The sequence below is a fragment of the Hypanus sabinus genome, chromosome 4 (assembly GCF_030144855.1).
Source record: "Hypanus sabinus isolate sHypSab1 chromosome 4, sHypSab1.hap1, whole genome shotgun sequence".
Classification (NCBI taxonomy): Eukaryota; Metazoa; Chordata; class Chondrichthyes; order Myliobatiformes; family Dasyatidae; genus Hypanus; species Hypanus sabinus.
In genome coordinates this window covers 191,251,039-191,271,851 of record NC_082709.1, presented here as the reverse complement: position 1 = coordinate 191,271,851, position 20,813 = coordinate 191,251,039, and the positions used below count along the sequence as shown (strand labels likewise).

At 41.9% G+C, this 20,813-nt stretch overlaps 1 protein-coding gene across 4 annotated transcripts in view; it reads right to left on the bottom strand.

Annotated features, from left to right (window-relative positions):
- The window catches only part of pknox1.1 (pbx/knotted 1 homeobox 1.1), a 273,179-nt gene that overhangs the window by 96,505 nt on the left and 155,861 nt on the right, over positions 1-20,813 (bottom strand). For 3 of the 4 annotated variants that reach the window (XM_059969035.1, XM_059969037.1, XM_059969038.1), the window contains 2 exons: positions 7,667-7,837; positions 6,816-6,951 (listed from right to left, as the gene is read on the bottom strand). In XM_059969035.1, coding sequence (XP_059825018.1) covers positions 6,816-6,951; positions 7,667-7,837 — 307 coding nt within the window. The remainder of the gene's footprint in view (positions 1-6,815; positions 6,952-7,666; positions 7,838-20,813) is intronic. The other variant, XM_059969036.1, reaches the window with a different exon arrangement.

Below are 20,813 nucleotides of genomic sequence, written 5' to 3'. Positions count from 1 at the left end.
CTCATCCTCCGTCACTCCAAAGAGAAAAGGCCGAGTTCACGCAACCTATTCTCAAAAGACTGCTCCCCAATCCAGGCAACATCCTCCTCTGCACTCTTCCTATGGTTTCCACATCCTTCCTGTAGTGAGGCGACCAGAACTGAGCACAGTACTCCAAGTGGGGTCTGACCAGGATCCTATATAACTGCAACATTACCTCTCCGCTCTTAAACTGAATCCCACAGTTGATGAAGGCCAATGCACCGTATGCTTTCTTAACCACAGAGTCAACCCGTGTAGAAGCTTTGAGTGTCCTATGGACTCTGACCTCAAGATCCCGCCAATCCTCCAGACTGCCATTTGAACTTCCAAAATGAACAACCTCACACTTATCTGGATTGAACTCCATCTGCCACTTCTCAGTCCAGTTTTGCATCCTATCAATGTCCCACTGTAACCTCTGACAGCCGTCCACGGTATCCACAACACCTCCAGCCTTTGTGTCATCAGTAAATTTATTAACCCATCCCTCCACTTCCTCATCCAGGTCATTTATAAAAATCACGAAGAGTAGGGGTCCCAGAACAGATCCCTGAGGTACACCACTGGTCACCGACCTCCATGCAGAATATGACCCATCTACAACCACTCTTTGCCTTCTGTGTGCAAGCCAGTTCTGGATCCACAAAGCAATGTCCCCTTGGATCACATGCCTCCTTATTTTCTGAATAAGCCTTGCATGGGGGAACCTTAACAAATGCCTTGCTGAAATCCATATACGCTACATCTATGGCTCCACCTTCATCAATGTGTTTAGTCACATCCTCAAAAAATTCAATCTGGCTCATAAAGTATGACCTGCCTTTCACAAAGTCATTCTGACTATTCCTAATCATATTATGCCTCTCCAAATGTTCATAAATCCTGCTTCTCAGGATCTTCTCCATCAACTTACCAACCACTGACGTAAAACTCACTGGCCTATAATTTCCTGGGGTATCTCTACTTCTTTTCTTGAATAAAGGAACAAAATCCACAACCCTCGTAACCTCTCCCGTTCTCATTGATGATCCAAAGATCATCGCCAGAGGCTCAGCAATCTCCTCTCTCACTTCCCACCGTAGCCTGGGGTACATCCCATCTGGTTCTGGTGACTTATCCAACTTCATGCTTTCCAAAAGCTCCAGTACATCCTCTTCCTTAATATCTACATGCTCAAGCTTTTCTGTCTGCTGCAAATCATCCCTATAATCACCAAGATCCTTTTCCGTAGTGAATACTGAAACAAAGTATTCATTAAGTACCTCTGCTATCTCCTCCTGTTCCATATACACTTTCCCACTTGATTGGTCCCATTCTCTCATATCTCATCCTGTTGCTCTTCACATACTTTAGAATGCCTTCGGGTTTTCCTTAATCCTGTCCACTAAGGCCTTCTCATGGCCCCTTCTGGCTCTCCTAATTTCATTCTTAAGCTCCTTCCTACTAGCCTTATAACCTTCTTTTCTCACTGTTACCATCAGGTAGGATACACAGAAGCCTGAAGGCACACACTCAGCGATTCTGATTCTGATCTCTATCATTATCTAGTTTTTTGAACCTTTTGTAAGCTCTTCTTTTCTTCTTGACTGGATTTACAACAGCCTTTGTACACCATGGTTCCTGTACCCTACCATTCTTTCCCTGTCTCATTGGAATGTACCTATGCAGAACCCCACGCATTCATCCCCTGAACATTTGCCACATTTCTTCTGTACAATTTCCTGAGAACATCCGTTTCCAATTTTTGCTTCCATGTTCCTGCCTGATAGCTTCATATTCCCCCTTACTCCAATTAAACATTTCTCTAATTTGTCTATTTTTATCCCTCTCCAATTCTATGGTAAAGGACATAGAATTGTGATCACTATCTCCAAAATGCACTCCCACTGAGAGACCTGACACCTGACCAGGTTCATTTCCCCAATACCAGATCAAGTACAGCTTCTCCTCTTGTATGCTTATCTATATATTGTGTCAAGAAACCTTCCTGAACACACCTAACACAATCCACTCCATCTAAACCCCTCTCTCTAAGGGGATGCCAATCAATATTTGGGAAATTCAAATCTCCCACAACAACCCTATTATCATTGCTCCTTTCCAGAATCTGTCTCCCTATCTGCTCCTCGATGTCACTGTTACTATTGGGTGGTCTATAAAAAACACCCAATGGAGTTATTGACCCTTCCTATTCCTAACTTCCACCCACAGAGACTCCACTCCATAGACAACCCCTCCATGACTTCCTCCTTTACTGCAGCCATGACGCTATCTCTGATCAACAGTGCCATGCCTCCACCTCTTTTGCCTCCCTTCTTGTCTTTTCTGAAGCATCTAAAGCCTGGCACTTGAAGTAGCCATTCCTGCCCCAGCACCATTCATTCAAGTCCCTGTAATGGTCACAACATCATAGCTCCAAGTGCTGATCCACACTCTAAGCTCATCCACTTTATTCATAATACTCCTCGCAATAAAATAGACACATCTCAAACCATTGGTCTAAGTGCGTCCCTTCTCTATCACCTGCCTATCCTCCCTTTTGCACGGTCTCCAAGCTTTGTCTATTTTTGAGCCAACCTCCCTTTCCTCCATCACTTCTGTTTGGTTCCCCAGCAATTCTAGTTTAAACTCTACCCAATAGCCTTTGCAAACCTCCCTGCCAGGATACTGGTCCCCCTCAGATTCAAGCGCAACCCATCCTTTTTGTACAGGTAACACCTGCCCCAGAAGAGGTCTCAATGATCTAGAAATCTGAATCCCTGCCTCTGCTCCAATTCCTCAGCCATGCATTTATCCTGCACCTCATTCTATTCCTATACTCACTGTCATGTGACACAAGCAGTAATCCCGAGATTACTACCTTTGAGATCCTGCTTCTCAACTTCCTTCCTAACTCCTTGTAGTCTGTTTTCAGGAACTCCTCCCCTTTTCCTACCAATGCCATTGGTACCAATATGTACCAAGACCTCTCGCTGACCCCTAACTTGCAGAATGCCTTTGGATTTTCTTTAATTCTGCTCACCAAGGCCTTCTCATGGCCCTATGTAGCTCTACTAATTTCATTCTTCAGCTCCTTCCTGGCACGCTTGTAATTTTTTAGAGCTCTAACGGTACCTAGTTTCTTAAACTTTTTGTAAGCTTTTCTTTCTTCTTAACTAAATATTCTACATCTTTTGCACACCATGGTTCTTTTACCCTACCACCCTTTCACTGCCTCAATGGAACATACCTATGCAGAATGCCATGCAAATGCTCCATGAACATTTGCTGCATTTCTGCCAAGTTCCTGCCTGATAGCATTATATTTCCCCCACCCCAATTAAATTCTTTCCCAAATTGTCTGCTCTTATCCTTCTCCAGTGCTATGGTAAAGGAGATAGAGTTGTGATCACTACCTCCTAAATGCTCTCCCCCTGGGAGATCTGTCACCTGACCAGGTTCATTTCCCAATACCAGATCAAGTACAGCCTCTCCTCTGGTTGGCTTATCTACATATTGCATCAGGAATCTTTCTTTAACACAGCTAGCAAACTCCACACCGTTTAAACCCCTTGCTCTAAGGAGATGTCAGTCAATATTAGGGAAGTTAAAATCACTCATTACTACAACCCTACTATAATTGCACTGTTCCAGAATCTGCCTCCCTATCTGCCCCTCAATGTCTCTGTTACTATTGGAGGGTCTGTAAAAAAAAAACCAATAGAGTTATTGCCCCCTTCCGATTTCTGACTTCCATCCACAATGACTCAGTAGACAATCTGTCCATGACTTCTTTCTTTTCTGCAGCTATGACACTATCCCTGATTAGCAATGCCACTCTCCACCTCTTTTGCCTCGCTCCCTGTCCTTTTTGAAATATCTAAAGCCTGGCACACTCAGCAGCCATTCCTGCCCCTGAGACATTTAAGTCTTTGTAATGGCCACAACATCATAATTCCACAACATCGTATTGATCCACACTCTAAATTCATTCACCTTCCTTCTGACAGTTGTTGCATTAAAATAGACATATATCAAACCATCTGGCTGGGTGCATCTTTGCTCTATCATCTGCTTATCCTTCCTCACAAACTCCCTGCAAATTGTGACTACTGGTGTGCCAAACACTCCATCCTCTGCCTCTTCAATTCAGTTCTCATCTCCCTGCATGATTTCTGCCCTTTACATAACCCATGACGACTTTGACTTAATTTATCATTAGCACCCTGAAACCTCATCCTTAAAACATAGATTCCAACACTTTCCTAATCATTGAGGTTAGGCTAACCGGCTTATTATTTCCTTTCTTTAGCCTTCCTCCCTTCTAAAAGAATGGAGTGACATTTGCAATCTTCCTGTCCTCCAGGACCATGCCAGAATCAAGTGATTCTTGAAAGATCATGACCATTATCCATTATCTCTTCAGCAACCTCTCTTAGGACTTTGGGATGTAGTCTATCTGGTCCAGGTGACTTATCCATCTTAAGACCTTTTGAGTTTGCCTAGCACTTTTTCCTTTGTAATAACAATGGCACTAACTCCTGCACCCTGAAACTCACGGACCTCTGCCACACTGTTGGTGTCTTCCACAGTGAAGACGGATGCATAGTACCCATTAGGTTCATCTGCCATTTCTCTGCCCCCCATTACTACATCACCAGCATCATTTTGCAGTAGTCCAATATCAACTCTCACTTCCCTTTTACTCTTTATATAACTGAGAAAACTTTTGGTATACTTCTTTATATTATTGGCTAGTTCGTCCTCGTACTTCATCTTTTTGGTTGCCTTTTGTTGGATTTTAAAAGCTTCCCAATCATCCAACTTCACACTCACTTTTGTTCCCTTATATGCTCTTTCCTTGCTTTTATGCAGTCCTTAATTTCCTTTGTCAACCACAGTTGTCTACCCCTGCCAATTGAGAACTTCTTCCTCTGTAGGACATATCTATCCTGCACCTTCCCGGCAACTTCAGCCATTTCTGCTCTGCCATCATCCCTGCCAATATCCTCCTCCAATCCACCTGGGCAAGCTCCTCTCTCATGCCTCTGTAATTCCCTTTATTCCATTGCAATTCTAATACATGTGAGTCATGCTTCTCCCTCTCAAATTGCAGTATGCATTAAATCATATTACAGTCATTGCCTCCAAAGGGCTCCTTTACATTAAGCTCCCTAATAAGATCTGGGTATTGCACAACACCCAATCTAAGATAGCCTTTCCCTGAGTAGGCTCAAACAGAAGCTGCTCTAAAAACCTTCTCGAAGGCATTCAACAAATTACCTCTCTTGCAATCTGACGCCAACCTGATTTTCCCAATCCGCTTGCTTATTGAAGTCCCCCATTGCAATTGTGTCATTACCCTTATTACATGTCTTTTCCAGCCCCCTTTGCAATCTCAACCTCCCACCTTGGCTAATATTTTGTGGCCTATATATGATTCCCATAATTTTTTTAAAAGTGAAGTTTAAAAGAAGTTTGGATGGTTGCAGGGATAGTTAGAGGGAAGCAGTGGAGGCTACCTCAGTAAATGTATTTAAAGACAAGGTTGGATAGATTTTGGCATAGAAGGGCAATTAAAGGTTATGGGGAAAAGGAAAGTAGGTGGAGATGAGTCCATGGCCAGATCAGTCATGATCTTATTGAATGGTGGAGCAGGTTCACTGGGCCAGATGGCCTACTCCTGCTGTAATTTCATATGTTCTTCGTAGGGATATGAAGGGCTATGGTCCTGGTGTAGGTCTTTGAAAATAGGCAGTTTACGTTGTTTTCTGTATGAACTAGATGGGCTGAAGGGCATGCTTTTGTGATGTACTTCTTTATCACTCAATACTAGAATCTAGATCCTAGAGGAACTCAGTGAGTTAGGCATAATTTGTGGAGGAAAATAGATAGCCGAAACTTTGGGCTGAAACCCTTCATCTAGATTGGTTAATTCTGTGGAATGTTTATAATGTAGATAAAATGAAGCTGCAGTTGGTAGTGCAAAGGATGAAAAGTACAATAAAGTCAGGGGCAGCGCAGTAGCACTGTAGTTAGCACAAAGCTTAACAGCATCAGTGACCCAGGCAATTCCTGCCGCTGCCTGTAAGGAGTTCTTCCTATGATCGTGTGGGTTTCCTCTCACAATCTAAAGACATACCATTTAGTCAGTTATTTGGTCATTGTAATTGTCCCATGATTAGGGATAAATCAGTGAGTTGCAGGGCAGTGCGGCTTATTAGCCGGAAATGCCTGTTCCACACTGTATCTCAATGAATAAATAAATAAACAAACAAATAAAATAAAAGTTATTCAAAAGTATAGTGTAGGAGGGAGGGGTATCTGTGAAAAGCTGAAGCAAATGCAAGGAAAACAGTATTGGTCATACTGAATGGTGACCTATTCCTGCTCCTACTTTCTTAGGTTCCTCTCAAACAACCAATACCACAGTCCCGAAGTTCACAAAAACAATGGAAGAACCACTACAAAGCTGGAAAGTGGCTTCAACAGGGCAGGAGATCAGATACAAAAGAGTTTGCCTCTAGTACTGTAACCTCTTTTTCGCCTTTCCACTCTTTGCCTGCAGCTTGGTGCCATGTGTCTCTCTCTTCCTCTATCTCAATCAATAACCTTTCAAATCCAGATGAGAATGAATAACCTTTTCATCAGATTCTGCTGAGTTACCATGATTACTTCATAACCCTCAAGGTCAGATTATAAACAAGGGTTTGGTCTTCCCTTTCCTTGAAGAAATTTGGCTAATTCAAATGTCAGATAGGTAGATTGTGTGATTCTGCCTGCTGTTTACCCATCTACTTTTAACAACCACATACCTGATACAACTTGTGTGGGGTTGACAGTAGTCACTGTGACATTTCCCTGTTGGAGTGCTGTAGCTGGAACCACAATTCCCTGGGGACTGATTGTGCCAGGTAGAGTGCTGATAGTTGTATTCTGAACAGGAAGCTGCTGGGCAGAATATTTTTTTTATAAAAGATGCATAAAAAGATTAATCATACAGTTTTTTAATTATGTTGATAAACAACAGAATGTCATTTTATTACATTCATCATGCTTATTCATTTCAGAACTCTGTCCCTTTCTAACTTTGCCATTTATGAATATCACTGTAATACTGAAGTTACTGAGCATTCAATTTTGACCATTATTTATTTGAATTTAACACAGTTATGGAAAAGCATAAAGATAAAATAAAATTATAGGTTCTACACTAAAACAGTGAGATGCTTTGCCATTCAAGATGCTTTTAGTGCAAAGTAATGTTGGGGCAAACTAAAGGGGAGGCCACACTGTGTCTGTACTAGGTAAAGAAACTGGTCAAGTGGGTGAGCATTTCGGAGAAAGTGACCACAACTCCCTGATCTTTACCATAGCCTTTGATAGGGATAGAAGCAGATGGTATGTGCAAGTTTTTACTTGGATTAGGGCAAATTAAGGATGGCAGGAACTTGGAAAATAAACAACAGAAATGTGGAGGCTGTTTCGGGGTTCTGGATAGGTTTGTCCCATTGAAACTGGGGAAGAATGGTAGGGTAAAGATTGACCATTCAGTCAAGAGGAAGAAGGAAGCATACTTAAGGTATATGAAGCAAAATCAGACATGAGAGTTACAAGGTAGTCAGGAAGAAGCTTAAGGTATAATAGCAGGGATATTACTTCTTACCTGAGTTTGAACAGAAGCATAAGGTCCACCAGGATCAGAACTCAGCAGGTTTTCACTGTTCATTTTTGTCTTCAAACATGCAATGTAACGGTTACAGAAATCTTTGCACAAGTCATTAACCTTCTCTAGCTCCAACAGATGAATACGCAGCACTTGGATTGCTTTCACCATCTTCAAAGCATGGAAAAGTAAGATAAAATTAACAAAGAGACTAAGCTACTTGATTTGACTATGAAGTTAATTAACAACAATTGCAGTAATTTCGGAAAGCTTACTAGATGACAACACCCTCAATGTCCACGAAAAAGCTGGTCAAGGACTTCAGGAAGGGGGTTATAGACAATAGGTGCAGGAGTAGGCCCTTTGGCCCTTTGAGCCAGCACTGCCATTCACTGTGATCATAGCTGATCATCCACAATCAGTATCCTATTGGTTGGTGCAAATGTTTTGTCTACATCAAAGGTATTGAAGTTGAGAGGGCTGACAGCTTCATGTTCCTAGCTGTGCACACCACCAATATCCTATCCTGGTCCAACCATGTTGACGTCACAGCCAAGAAAGCTCAGCAGCACCTCCCCACCATAGACCACGTATACAGGGAGCACTGCCACAAGAAAGTAGCTCCCATTATCAACGACCTGCCATCAAAACCATGCTCTCTTTTCACTGCTGCCATCGGGAAGGAGGTACCACATCACCAGGTTCAGGAACAGTTACTACTCTACAACCATCAGGCTCCTGAACTGGCTAGATAACTCACCTCAACTCTGAACTGATTCTACAACCTTCAGCATCACTCTCAAGGATTCTAAAATTCATGGTTTCAATATTTTTATTTGCACAATTTGTTTTCTTTTGCATATTGGCTGTTTGTCAATCTGTACTTCTATAGTTTTTTTCATAAATTCTATTGTACTTTATTTTCTTGCAAATGCCTGCAAGAAAATGAATCCTAAGGTAGTATATGATGATATATACACAATTCCATAATAAATTTTCTTTGGCTTTCTCAGGAGGCTAAAGAAATGCAGCTTGAGCACCTTGAATTTTATCAATTTTTACTGAACCACCATAGAAAGCATTTTATCTGGATGCAAAATGACTTGGTGTGGCAACTGCTCAGTATGTGACTGCAAGAAACTGTAGTTGTCAATACAGCTCAGCACATCACAGAAACCAGCCTCCTCTCTATGGACTCTGTCTATATTTCTCGCTGGCTCAGTAAAGCGGTCAGCATAATCAGACTCCCCACCCATCCCAGGCATTCTCTCTTCTCCCCTTGGACAGAAGATACAAAAGCCACATATCACCGGGCTCAAAGACAACTTCTATCACAGTTATCAGACTCTTGAATGGACCTCTTGTATAAGATAGATGTCAAGTTGGATTTCTTTTTCTTCTTTGAATATGTGCAGCTTCCCCACTTGAAAGAGATTGAATGTGTCTACCCTGAGGTTTTTTAACTGGATTCCATTCAATGACCAAACAACTTTTCCTTTTACTCCTATTTTTTGCAAGTGCGGCAGTTTGATAGTTCCATTAGTTCCATCAGTCATCAGTAATTAGTCATTAGGTGAAAAAACTGGCTGTCTCTCCGGACTTTGTAGACGGATTCTCTGACCTGCACAGTCTCCGCTCCCTAATAGACCATTATGTTTTCAAACCGGGCGAACCCTCACGAAGGTTCCAGAGCTCTTCTTAAACCTTGCGCCATTTCCCAGAAGCGACGATCCCCGTGACAAAGCTAGCACTAATCCAAACACAGTGACAGCAGTGCTCTTTTCCATGAAACAGTCTCTCAAGTTATTTAAAGTTCAGCATCTTACCACAGATTCCAACACTGCTCCCGGACTGCTGCTGTGATGCTGCAGGGTCCCTCCAATGTTCTGGACAGAAGCAGCACTCAGGCAGTAGGTTCCATCTGGTCTAACAGTGGATTCTTGCTATTACTTATAAATTTTTATTTTCTTTTGCCTCTAGGTCCCAATACTTTCTAGAAACTCTAGTTTGACTAGACTATAGACTTTTGACCTCACAATCTACCTTGTTATGATCTTGCACCTTATTGTTTATCTGCACGTTCTCTGTAGCCATTACACTTTATTTTACATTGCTATTATTTTACTTTGTTCTACCTCGAATACCTGATCAGGGTGAAGAGAAGCTTTTTACTGTACTTTGGTACCTTGGTACTTGTGACAATAATAAACCAATACCAATACTTTATAATTGCATAGATTTACAGAATATGCTTCTGCACTAATTAATTTAAACAATAAGACCATAAGACATAGGAGCAGAATTAGACCATTTAGCCCATCAAGTCTGCTCTGTCATTCTATCATGACTGATCCCAGATCCCACTCAACCCCATACACCTGCCCTCTTGTCATATCCTTTGATACCCAGACCGATCAGTAAACTATCAACTTCTGCCTTAAATATACCCCCCGACTTGGCCTCCATCACAGTTTGTGGAAGAGCATTCTACAGATTCACTACTCTCTGCCTAAAAAAAAATCCTCCTTACGTCTGTTCTAAAAGGTTGCCCCTCAGTTTTGAGGTTGTGCACTCTCGTTCTGGATACCCTCACCATAAGAAACATCTTCTCCACATCCATCCTATCTAGTCCTTTCAACGTTCGGTAGGTTTCAAAGAGATACTCCTGCATTCTTCAAAATTCCAGTGAGTACAGGCCCAAAGCTGCCAAATGTTCCCCATATGGTAACGTCTCCAGTCCGAGAATCATCCTCATGAACCTGCTCCGGACTCTCTCCAATGACAACACAACCTTTCTGAGATATGGGGCCTAAAACTGTTGACAATACTCCATGTGCAGCCTGACTAGTGTCTTATAAAGGCTCAGTATTACTATATCTCCTTGCTTTTATATTCTATTCCCCTTGAAATAAATACCAACATTGCAGTTGCCTTCTTTATCACAGACTCAACCTGTAAATTAATCTTCTGGGAGTCTTGCATGAGGAACCTGCACCTCTGATATTTGATCCTTCTCCCTATTTAGATAACAGTCTGCACTATTGTTCCTTTTACCAAAATGTATTAGCATATATTTCCCAACACAGTATTGCATCTGCCACATTGCTGCCATTTTTCCAATTTGTCTTAAGTCCTGCTGCAATTGCATTGCTTCCTTAGCACTACCTACACATCCACCTATCTTCATATCATCTGCAAAAACTTTGCTACAACACCGTCAACTCCATTATTCAAATCAGTTACAAACAATGTGAAGAGTAGTGGTCTCAATACTGACCCCTGAGGAACACCACTATTCACTGGCAGCCAACCAGAAAAGGCCCCTTTTATTCTCACTCATTGCCTTCTGCCTGTCAGCCATTCCTCTATCCATGCCGGTATTGTTCCTGTAATCTCATAGGATTTTATCTTGTTAGTGAGCCTCATGTGTGGCACCTTATCAAATGCCTTCTGAAAATGCAAGTAAATGACATCTACTGCCTCTCCTTTGTCCACCCTGCTTGTTACATCCCTGAAGAACTCTAACAGATTTGTCAGGCAAGGTTTCCTTTGACAGAAACCATGCTGACTTTGACTTATTTTATCATTGGTCCCCAAGTACCTCGAAACCTGATCCTTAATAAAAAAAAAATCTCCAACACTTTCCCAACCACTGAGGTTATGCTAACAGGCTTATAATTTCCTTTCTTTTGCCTTCCTCCCTTCTTAAAGAGTGAAGTGACATTTGCAATCTTCCAGTCCTCCAGGACCATGCCAGAATCAAGTGATTCTTGGAAGATCATGACCAATGCATCTGTTACCTCTTCAGCAACCTCCCTCTAAGGACTCTGGGATGCAGTCCATCTGATCCAGGTGTTTTATCCATCTTTGGACCTTTGAAGTTGCCTTGCACTTTTTCTTTTGTAATAGCAATGGCACTCATTCCTATTCCCTAATGCCCACGGACCTCTGGCACACTGCTAGTGTCTTCCACAGTGAAGACAGATTGAAAGATGCAAAGTTCAGCTGCCATTTCTTTGTGTCCCATTACTACCTCACCAGCATCATTTTCCAGTGGTCCAATATCAACTCTCACTTCCCTTTTACGCCTTATATAACTGAAAAAACTTTTGGTATTTGTCTTTATATTATTGGCTAGTTTGCCCTCAGATTTCATCTTTTCCTTTCTTTTTGCTTTTTAAAATTTCTCAAGGGGTAAGATACAAAGTTGATTCACAAGAATTAATATAAAATCATGAAGCTGTGCCTTGTAGGATGGTTCAGAGGGTTATGGCTGAAAGAATACAAGGTGTTTTGGCAAACAAGACTCAAAATTGGCTTGGTGAAAGCAGCCAGAAGGAACATGCAGAGAGACATGCATTCCTGACAAGAAATCTGTAACCCATTTAGAACTGCAGGGATTGGTGTTAGATATAACGTAGCAGTGGGCTGGGTACCAGAGCAGGAGGGCTATTTAGAAGATTGAGATTAGGTCAAGTAGGTCTAACAGTTTGGCATGGTAGCTCTACAGCTAGGGTAATGCTTTACAGTGGCAGCTGCAAGATCGTCACTGTCTGTAAGGAGTTTGCATGTTTCTCCCTTTACTCCAAGTGCTCCAGTTTCCTCCCACATTCCAAAAATGTATGAATTAGGATTAAAAAGTTGTGGGCGTGCAACAGTTGTGGAATGCCCCCAGCACATCCTCTATCTGCATTGGTCATTGATGCAAAACAATGTATGTTCTAATATTTCAATATACATAATAAAGCTAATAAATCAAGATAACAAAATTAATCTTTTTAAACATACAGAATCAGAATAAGAATTAGATTCTGGTTTATTATCACTGACATATCTTGTGACAATTGTTGTTTTGCGGCAGCAGTACAGTGCAAAAGGTGAATAATGAGGTATGTAGATGAGCTCATGGGCTGTTAAAGAATCTGATAGAGGGGAAGAAACTGGTCTTAAAAACATTGAGAGTGTGTCTTCAGGCTCCCGTACCTCCATTCTGATGGTAGTAATGTAAAGGGGGCAAATCCCAGATGGTGTATGTCATTAATGATTAACTCAGTTTTCTTGAGAAACTGCCTTTTGAACATGCTTTCAATGGTGAAGAGGACTATGTCCGTGAACTTGGTTGAGCAATGCCCTGTAGCCTCTTGTGTCCATATCAGGTTGTTATACAACTTTGGTTATACCATGGGATTGAGTTCAAGAGCTGTGAAGTAATGTTAGAGCTATGTAAGACCTTAGGTAGATCCCACTTGGAGTAATGTATTCAGTTCTGGCTTCTTCCCACATCTACAAAAAAATCCACACATTCACTACTTTCTGGCTGAAGAAATTCCTACTCATTTTGTTCTAAAAGGACATCCCTCTATTCTGAGGCTGTGTCCTCTGGTCTTAGACTCTCCTACCATAGGAAACATTCTCTCTACATCCACTTCCACCATTCGATAGGTTTCAATGAGGTCACCCCTCATTCTTCTGATTTCTAGTGAATACAGACCCAGTGCCATCAGACACTCTTCATATGACGCCATTCAGCCCTGGAATCATTTTTGTGAACTTCCCTTGAACCCTCTCCAGTTTCTGCACATCCTTACTGAGATACAGTAAGGGGAACAATATCTGCTCATAATACTGCAAGTGAGGCCTCACCAGTGTTTTATAAAGTTATAACAATACATCCCTGCTTTTATATTCTAGTCCTCTTGAAATGAATGCTCACATTGTATTTGCCTTCCTCACCACAGACCCAACCTGTAAATTAACCTTTTGGGAATCCTGCACAAGGATTCCCAAGTCCCTTTGCAACTTTTTGTATTTTCACTCAATTTAGAAAATAGTCAGCCCTTTCATTTTTTCTACCGAAGTGCATAACCATACATTTCCCGACTGTATTCCATCTGCCATTTCATTGCACTCTCTTTGACTTTTATGTTGGCTTTGACTTCTCTTGTTAGCCACAAACATAGAAATCTACTGTACATTATGACCTTTCAGCCCACAAAGCTGTGCCAACCATGTAACCTACTCTAGAAACTGTCTAGAATTATCCTACTGTATTTTACTAAGCCCCATGTACCTATCTAAGAGTCTCTAAAATAACCAATTGTACCCACCTCCACCACTGTTCCTGGAGGGCATTCCATGCACCCACAACTCTCTGTGTGAAAAATGTACCCCTCTGTACCTACTTCCAAGCACCTTAAAACTATGCTCCCTCATGTTAGCCATTTCAGCCCTGGGGAAATGCCCTTGGCTATCCATATAAACAATGCCTCTCATCATCTTATACACCTCTATCAGGTCACCTCGCTCCAAGGAGAAAAGGCCAAGTTCACTCAACCTATTCTCATAAGGCATCCGCGCCAATCCAGATAAAATCCTTGTAAATCTCCTCTGCACTCTCTCTATAGTATCCACATTCTTTCTGTAGTGAGGTGACCAGAACTGAACATAGTACTCCAAGTAGGATCTGATCAAGGTCTTATATAGGTGTAACATTACCTCTTGGCTCTTGAACTCAATCCCACGGTCGGTGAATGCCAGCACACCATATGCCTTCTTAACAACACTGTTAACTCATGCAGCAGTTTGAATATCCTATGGACATGGACTCCAAGATCTCTCTGATCCTCCACGTTGCCAAGAATCTTACCATTAACACTATATTCTGTCTTGAAATTTGACCAACCAAGGTAGTTTTGTCATTTTTTCTTTAGAATACTTCTTTTCTTTGTAATGTATATATCCTGGCCTTTAAAACTACTTTCAAAAATTACAGACATTGCTGCTCTGCTGTCATCCCTGCCAGTGTTCTTTGCCAATTAATTCTGGCCAACTCTCCTCTCTCATGCTCTGTAATTCCTTTGTATTCACTGTAATACTGATACATCTGACTTTACCTTATCCTTCTCAAATTTCAGGGTGAATTCGATCAAATTATGATCACTTGTCCATGGGTGTTCTTTTAACTTAAACTCTTTAAACAATTCCAGTTCATTACACAGCACCCAATCCAGAATAGCTGATCCCTTAGTGGGCTCAACTACAAGCTGCTCTAAAAATCCATCTTCTAGGCATTTTTGAGCTTCTCCTTCTTGAGATCCAGCACCCACCTAATTTTCCCAATCTAACTGCATATTGAAATACTCCATGACTACTCTTTGGAGAGAATACCCCATGACTACTGTAACATTGCCCTTTTGGCATACACTTACTATTTCCTGTTGCAATTTGCAGACCACATATTTACTACTGTTTAGGGACTGTATACAATACTCATCAGAGTCTTTTTACTCTTGTAGTTCCTTAGCTCCATCCACAATGATTCAACACCTTCCGACCCTTTGTCAGTCACCACTTTCTAAAGATTTGATTTCATTTTTTACCAACAGAGCAAACGACCCTCCCTGCCTTCTTGCCTGTCTTTTCGATACAATATGTATCCTTGGACATTACCCTGCCAGCTATAATCTTCATTCAGCCATGATTCAGTGATGCTCACAACATCATACATGCCAAACTGTAACTGTGCTATAAGTTCAACGACCTTACTCTCTATACTGTTTGCATTAAAATGTAATACCTTCAGCCATGTATTCACTATTTTCAAATTTGTCCACCTTTTACACTGCAACTTATCCTGTTGACTACAATTTTGCCCTAAATCAGCCTCTCCTTGCTAGGAGTCTCACTACACATTGGCTCTGTTTGTAAACCAACTACCTCATCCTCAGCACTATCACTCTGGTTCCCATCCCCCTCCCAAATTACTTTTGGTCCCCACATCTCAGAAAGGATGTGTTGTCATTGGAGAGACAACACCCAGAGGAGGTTCATGAGGATGATTCAAGGAATGAAGGGATTAATATGTGAGCAGCATTTTGCAGCTTTGGGCATGTATTCAAATTGGAATTTAGAGGAATGGGGGAAGATCTCATTGAAACCTACCGAATCTTGAAAGGATTTGATATGGTGAATGTGGAGAGGATGTTTCGTATGGTGGGGATATCCAGAACTAGAGGGCACACCCTCAAAATTGAGGGATGACCTTTTAGAACAGAGGTAAGGAGGAATTTTTTTTGGCCAGAGTAGTGAATCTGTGGAATGCTCTGCCACAGACTGCAGTGGAAGCCAAGTCCACGGGTATATTTAAGTCAGAAGTTGATCATTTCCTGTCCTATCGGGGAATCAAAGGTTATGGCAAGAAGACAGGTGTATGGGGTTGAGTGGGATCTGGGATCAGTCACGATGGAATGGCAGAGCAGACTCAGTGGGCTGAATGGCCCAATTTGGTTCCAATGTCTTATGGTCATGTGGTCTTAGGGATTTCTGAAGGTCAATATACTAAAATTTCTCTTTACGAACACACCTATCTACTTGTGTTGCCCCTTTCAAGGAGTTATGGGTCTGTTTTCCAAGATTCCTCTGTTCTACCACACTCCTCAGTGCCCTACGTTCACTGTGTAATTCCTATCATGTTTTGTTCTCCTAAAGTGCAAAACCTCACACTTGTCTTACATTAAGTAGTAGACAGAAACGCTTGAGCATGCAGACATTAAGAAAGAGGATGTGTTGGAGCTTTTGGAAAGCATTAAGTAAGTTAAGTCACCGGGTCCAGATGAGGTATACCCCAGGCTATTGTGGGAAGCAAGGGAGGAGATTGCTGAGCCTTTTGCGATGATCTTTGCGTCATCAATAGGGATAAAAGAAGTACCAGAGGATTGGAGGGTTGCAAATATTGTTCGCTTGTTCACGAAAGGGAGTAGAGATAACCCAGGAAATTGTAGAGCAGTGAGTCTGACTTCAATGGTGGGCAAGTTGTTGGAGAAGATCCTGAGAGGCAGAATTTAAGAGTATTTGGAAAGACATAATCTGATTAGGGATAGTCAGCATGGCTTTGTCAAGGGCAGGTCATAATTTTCGAGCCTGATTGAATTCTTTGAAGATGTAACAAAACACATTGATGAAGGTAAAGCAGTGGATGTATTGTATATGGATTTCAGTAAGGCATTTGATAAGGTTCCCCATCCAAGGCTCCTTCAGAAAGTAAGAAGGCATGGGTTCCAAGGAGATCTTGCTTTGTGGATGCAGAATTGACTTGCCCAGAGAGGCAAAGGGTGGTTGTAGATGGTTAGTAAGTTTGCTGATGACACAAAGGTTGGGGTGTTGTGGATAGTGTAGAGCGTTGTCAGAGGTTACAGTGGGACTTTGATAGGATGCAGAATTAGGCTGAAAAATGGCAGTTGGAGTTCAACCTGGTTAACTATAAAGTGGTACATTTTGGTAAGTATAATATTAATGGTAAGACTCTTGGCAGTGTGGAGGATCTGTGAGATCTTGGGTCTGTGCCCAGAGGACATTAAAGCTGCTACACAGCTTGACAGTGTTGTTAAGGAGGTGTATGGTGTGTTGGCATTCATCAACTGTGGGATTGAGGTCGGTGTCACGGCAGGTGATCTGTGCGTCTTCGGGGGAGTCATAAGATCTACTGCTATGTGCCCAGAGACCCGAGATCTTAGGGCACAGAACTTGAAAAAAGCAATGCAACGGACTTTTAACTTCGTAAACCAGCAAGTTGTTTGTTATGTCTCCCCTCTCACTGTGAACTGGAGATAACTCTTTCTCCCTTATTAGGGAGAGAGAGAGAGAGAGAGCCTGTGGTATCTTGAAAGTCGGGTGAACGATGTAGTCTTTGGAGTACTGCAAGTCTGTGTCTTTATCATTGCTTTGCTCACACTTGAGTGTTCAGTGGCAGGTGTCAATGCTTTTTTTTGCCAGTAGAAGAAGGGGGAATTGTTGCTTGCTGCCTTTTGTGCGCGGGGGGGAGCTGGGGGGACTTTGGGGTTCTAACATTTAACTGTCATTCATTCTTTGGGGCATTCCTCTGTTTTCATGGATTGTTGCAAAGAAAAAGCATTTCAGGATGTATATTGTTTATATTTCTCTGACACTAAATGTACCTTTGAAACCTTTGAGTTTAAGAGCTGTGAGGTAATGTTATAGCTATATAAGACCTTGGTCAGACCCCACTTGGAGTACCGTGTTTGGTTCTGGTTACTTCACTACAGGAAGGATGTGGATACTATAGATATAGAATGCAGAGGAGATTTACAAGGATGTTGCCTGGAATGGAGGGCGTACCTTATGAGAATAGGTTGAGTGAACTTGGCCTTTTCTCCTTGGTGTGATGGAGGATGAGAGGCAACCTGATAGAGATGTATAAGATGACAAGGGGCATTAACTGTTTGGATAGGCAGAGGCTTTTTTCCAGAGCTGAAATGGCTAACATGAGGGGGCATAGTTTTAAGTGGCTTGGAAATAGGTACCAAGGGGATGTCAGGAGTAAGTTTTTCACACAGAGAGTGGTGGGTGTGTGGAATGCACTGTCGGTGGTGATGGTGGAAGCGGATACAATAAGGTCTTTTAAGAGCCTCATAGATGGGTACACGGAGCATAGAAAAATAGAAGGCTATGTGCAAGGGAAATTCTGGGAAATTTCTAGATTGGGTTACTCGGTCGGTACAATATTGTGGGCCGAAGGGTCTGTAATGTGCTGTCGATTTCTATGTTCTATGTTCTAAATTTCATTTGCCACTTTCAGCTCATTTTTCCTGCTGGTCCAGATCCTGTTACAAGCTTTAATAGCCTTACTTGCTGTCCACTACGCCTCAATCTTGGTGTCATCTACAAATTTGCAGATCCAGTTAACCACATTATCGTTTATATAGATGACAAGCAACCATGGATTCAGCACTGATCCTTGCATCACACCACCAGGTCACATCATTGCAGTCAGTGAGACAATCATCTAATACCACTCTTTGGCTTCTCTCATGCAGTTAATATTGAATCGAAATTTTTTCCCTCATCCTGAATGCCAAGCAAATGAACCTTCCTGACCAGTCACCCATGCAGGATCTTGTATGAACCTTGCTAAAATCCATACAGACAACATTCGCTGCCTTTCCTTCATCAACTTTCCTGGTAATATCTTGGTTAGACATGACCCACCATACATAAAGCCATGTTGACTATCCCTAATATGCCTTGTCTATCCAAATCGTTATGAATCCTTAAAATATCTTCCAATAATTTATCCATTACTGACGTTAGGTTCACTGGCCTATAAATTTCCTGCATTTTCTTAGAGTCTACCTTATAAAATGGAACAACATTAGCCATCCTCCAAATCTCTGGCACAACCTGTGGCTAAGGATGGTTTAAGTATCTCTGTAAGGGCCTCTGCAATTTCTGTACTTGCTTCCCACAAAGTCTAAGGGGAGGCTTATCAGTCCTAAGGATTTATAAACCCTAATTTTCCTCAAGACAGCAAGCACCAACTCCTACGTATTCCATATATGTATCCAGTTTGCTCCCGTTCTAGACTCCGTGTCCATTTCCTGAGTAAATACAGATATAAAAAAGCCATTTAAGATCTCCGTCATTTACTTCTGCTCCATGCATAGGTGACCATGTTGATCTTCAAGAGGACCAATGTTACGGTCATAGAAAAGTACAGCAGAGAAACTACCCCTTCAGCCCATCTGGTCTGTGCCAAACCATTTAACCTGTCTACTCTCATCAACCTGCACTGGGGCCATTGTCCTCCATACTCTACCATCCATGTACCCCCATCTATGCTGCATAAAACACATCCATAAGGATGTAGAGAGTTGGGGGTGATGTATTAGCACGGGTAGAGGATTGGTTAACTAATAGAAAGCAGAGAGTTGAAAATACATGGGTGTTGCTCTGGTTGACAAACAGTGGTGAGCGGTGTGCTGCAGGGGTCGGTGCTGGGCCCACAATTGTTCACAATATACGTTAACAGTCTAGAAGAGGGGACCGAGTGTAGTGTATCTAAGTTTGCTGATGATACTAAATTGAGTAGAAAAGTAAATTGCGCAGAAAATACAGAGAGTCTGCAGAGAGATATAGCTAGGTTAAGTGAGTGGGCAAGGGTCTGGCAGGTGGAGTACAATGTTGGTAAATGGGAGGTCATCCACTTTGGAAGGAAAAATGAAAGAGCAGATTATTATTTACATGGTAAAAAAATTGCAGCATGGGACTTGGGAGTGCTTGTGCATGAATCACAAGAAGGCTATTAAGAAGGCAAATGGAATGCTGGCCTTCATTGCTAGAGGGATTGAACTTAACAGCAAGGAGGTTATGCTGCAACTGTACAGGGTACTGGTGAGGCCGCGCCAGGAGTACTGCATCCTGGGTTCTGGTTTCCTTACTTGAGGAAAGATATACTGGCTTTGGAGGTGTGCAGAGGAGGTTCACCAGGTTGATTCCATAGATAAGAGGCTTAGACTATGAGGAGAGACGCTGGGCCTATACTTGCTAGAATTCAGAAGAATGAGAGGAGATCTTATAGAAACATAAAATTATGAAAGTGGTAGATAAGATAGAGGCAGGAAAGTTGTTCCCACTTGTAGGTGAGACCAGAACTAGGGGACATATCCTCAAGATTTGGGGAAATAGATTTAGGACAGAGAAGAGGGAGAACTGCTTTTCCCAGAGGGTGGTGAATCTGTGGAATTCTCTGCCCAATGAAGCAGTGGAGGCTACCTTGGTAAGTATATGTAAGAATAGATTGGATAGATATTTGCATAGTATGGGAATTAAAGGTTATAGGGTAAAGAAAGGTAGGTGGAGATGAGTCCATGGCCAGATCAGCCATGACTTTATTGAACGGAGGAGCAGACTCGATGGGCCAGATGGTCTACGCCTGCTCCTATTTCTTATCTTCTTATGTTCAAACTTCTCTTAAACATTGAAACCAAACTTGCATGCACTTGTGCTGACAATTTATTCCACACACTTATGACCCTGAGTGAAGAAGTTTCCCTTCATGTTCCCCTTAAATCTTTCACCCTTCACCCTTAACCCATGATTTCTAGTTATAGTCCCACTCAACCTCAGTGGGAAAACCTTCCTGCATTTATCATAGTTATACCACTCATAATTTTGTATACCTCTATCAAATCTCCCCTCAATCTTCTATGTTCCAAGGAATAAAGTCCTAACCTATTCAATCTTTCCTTCTAACTCAAGTCTCTAGTCCCAGCAACATCCTTTTAAATTTTCGCTGTAGTCTTTCAACCTTGTTTACATTTTTCCTGTAGATAAGTGACAAAATTCAGCCTCA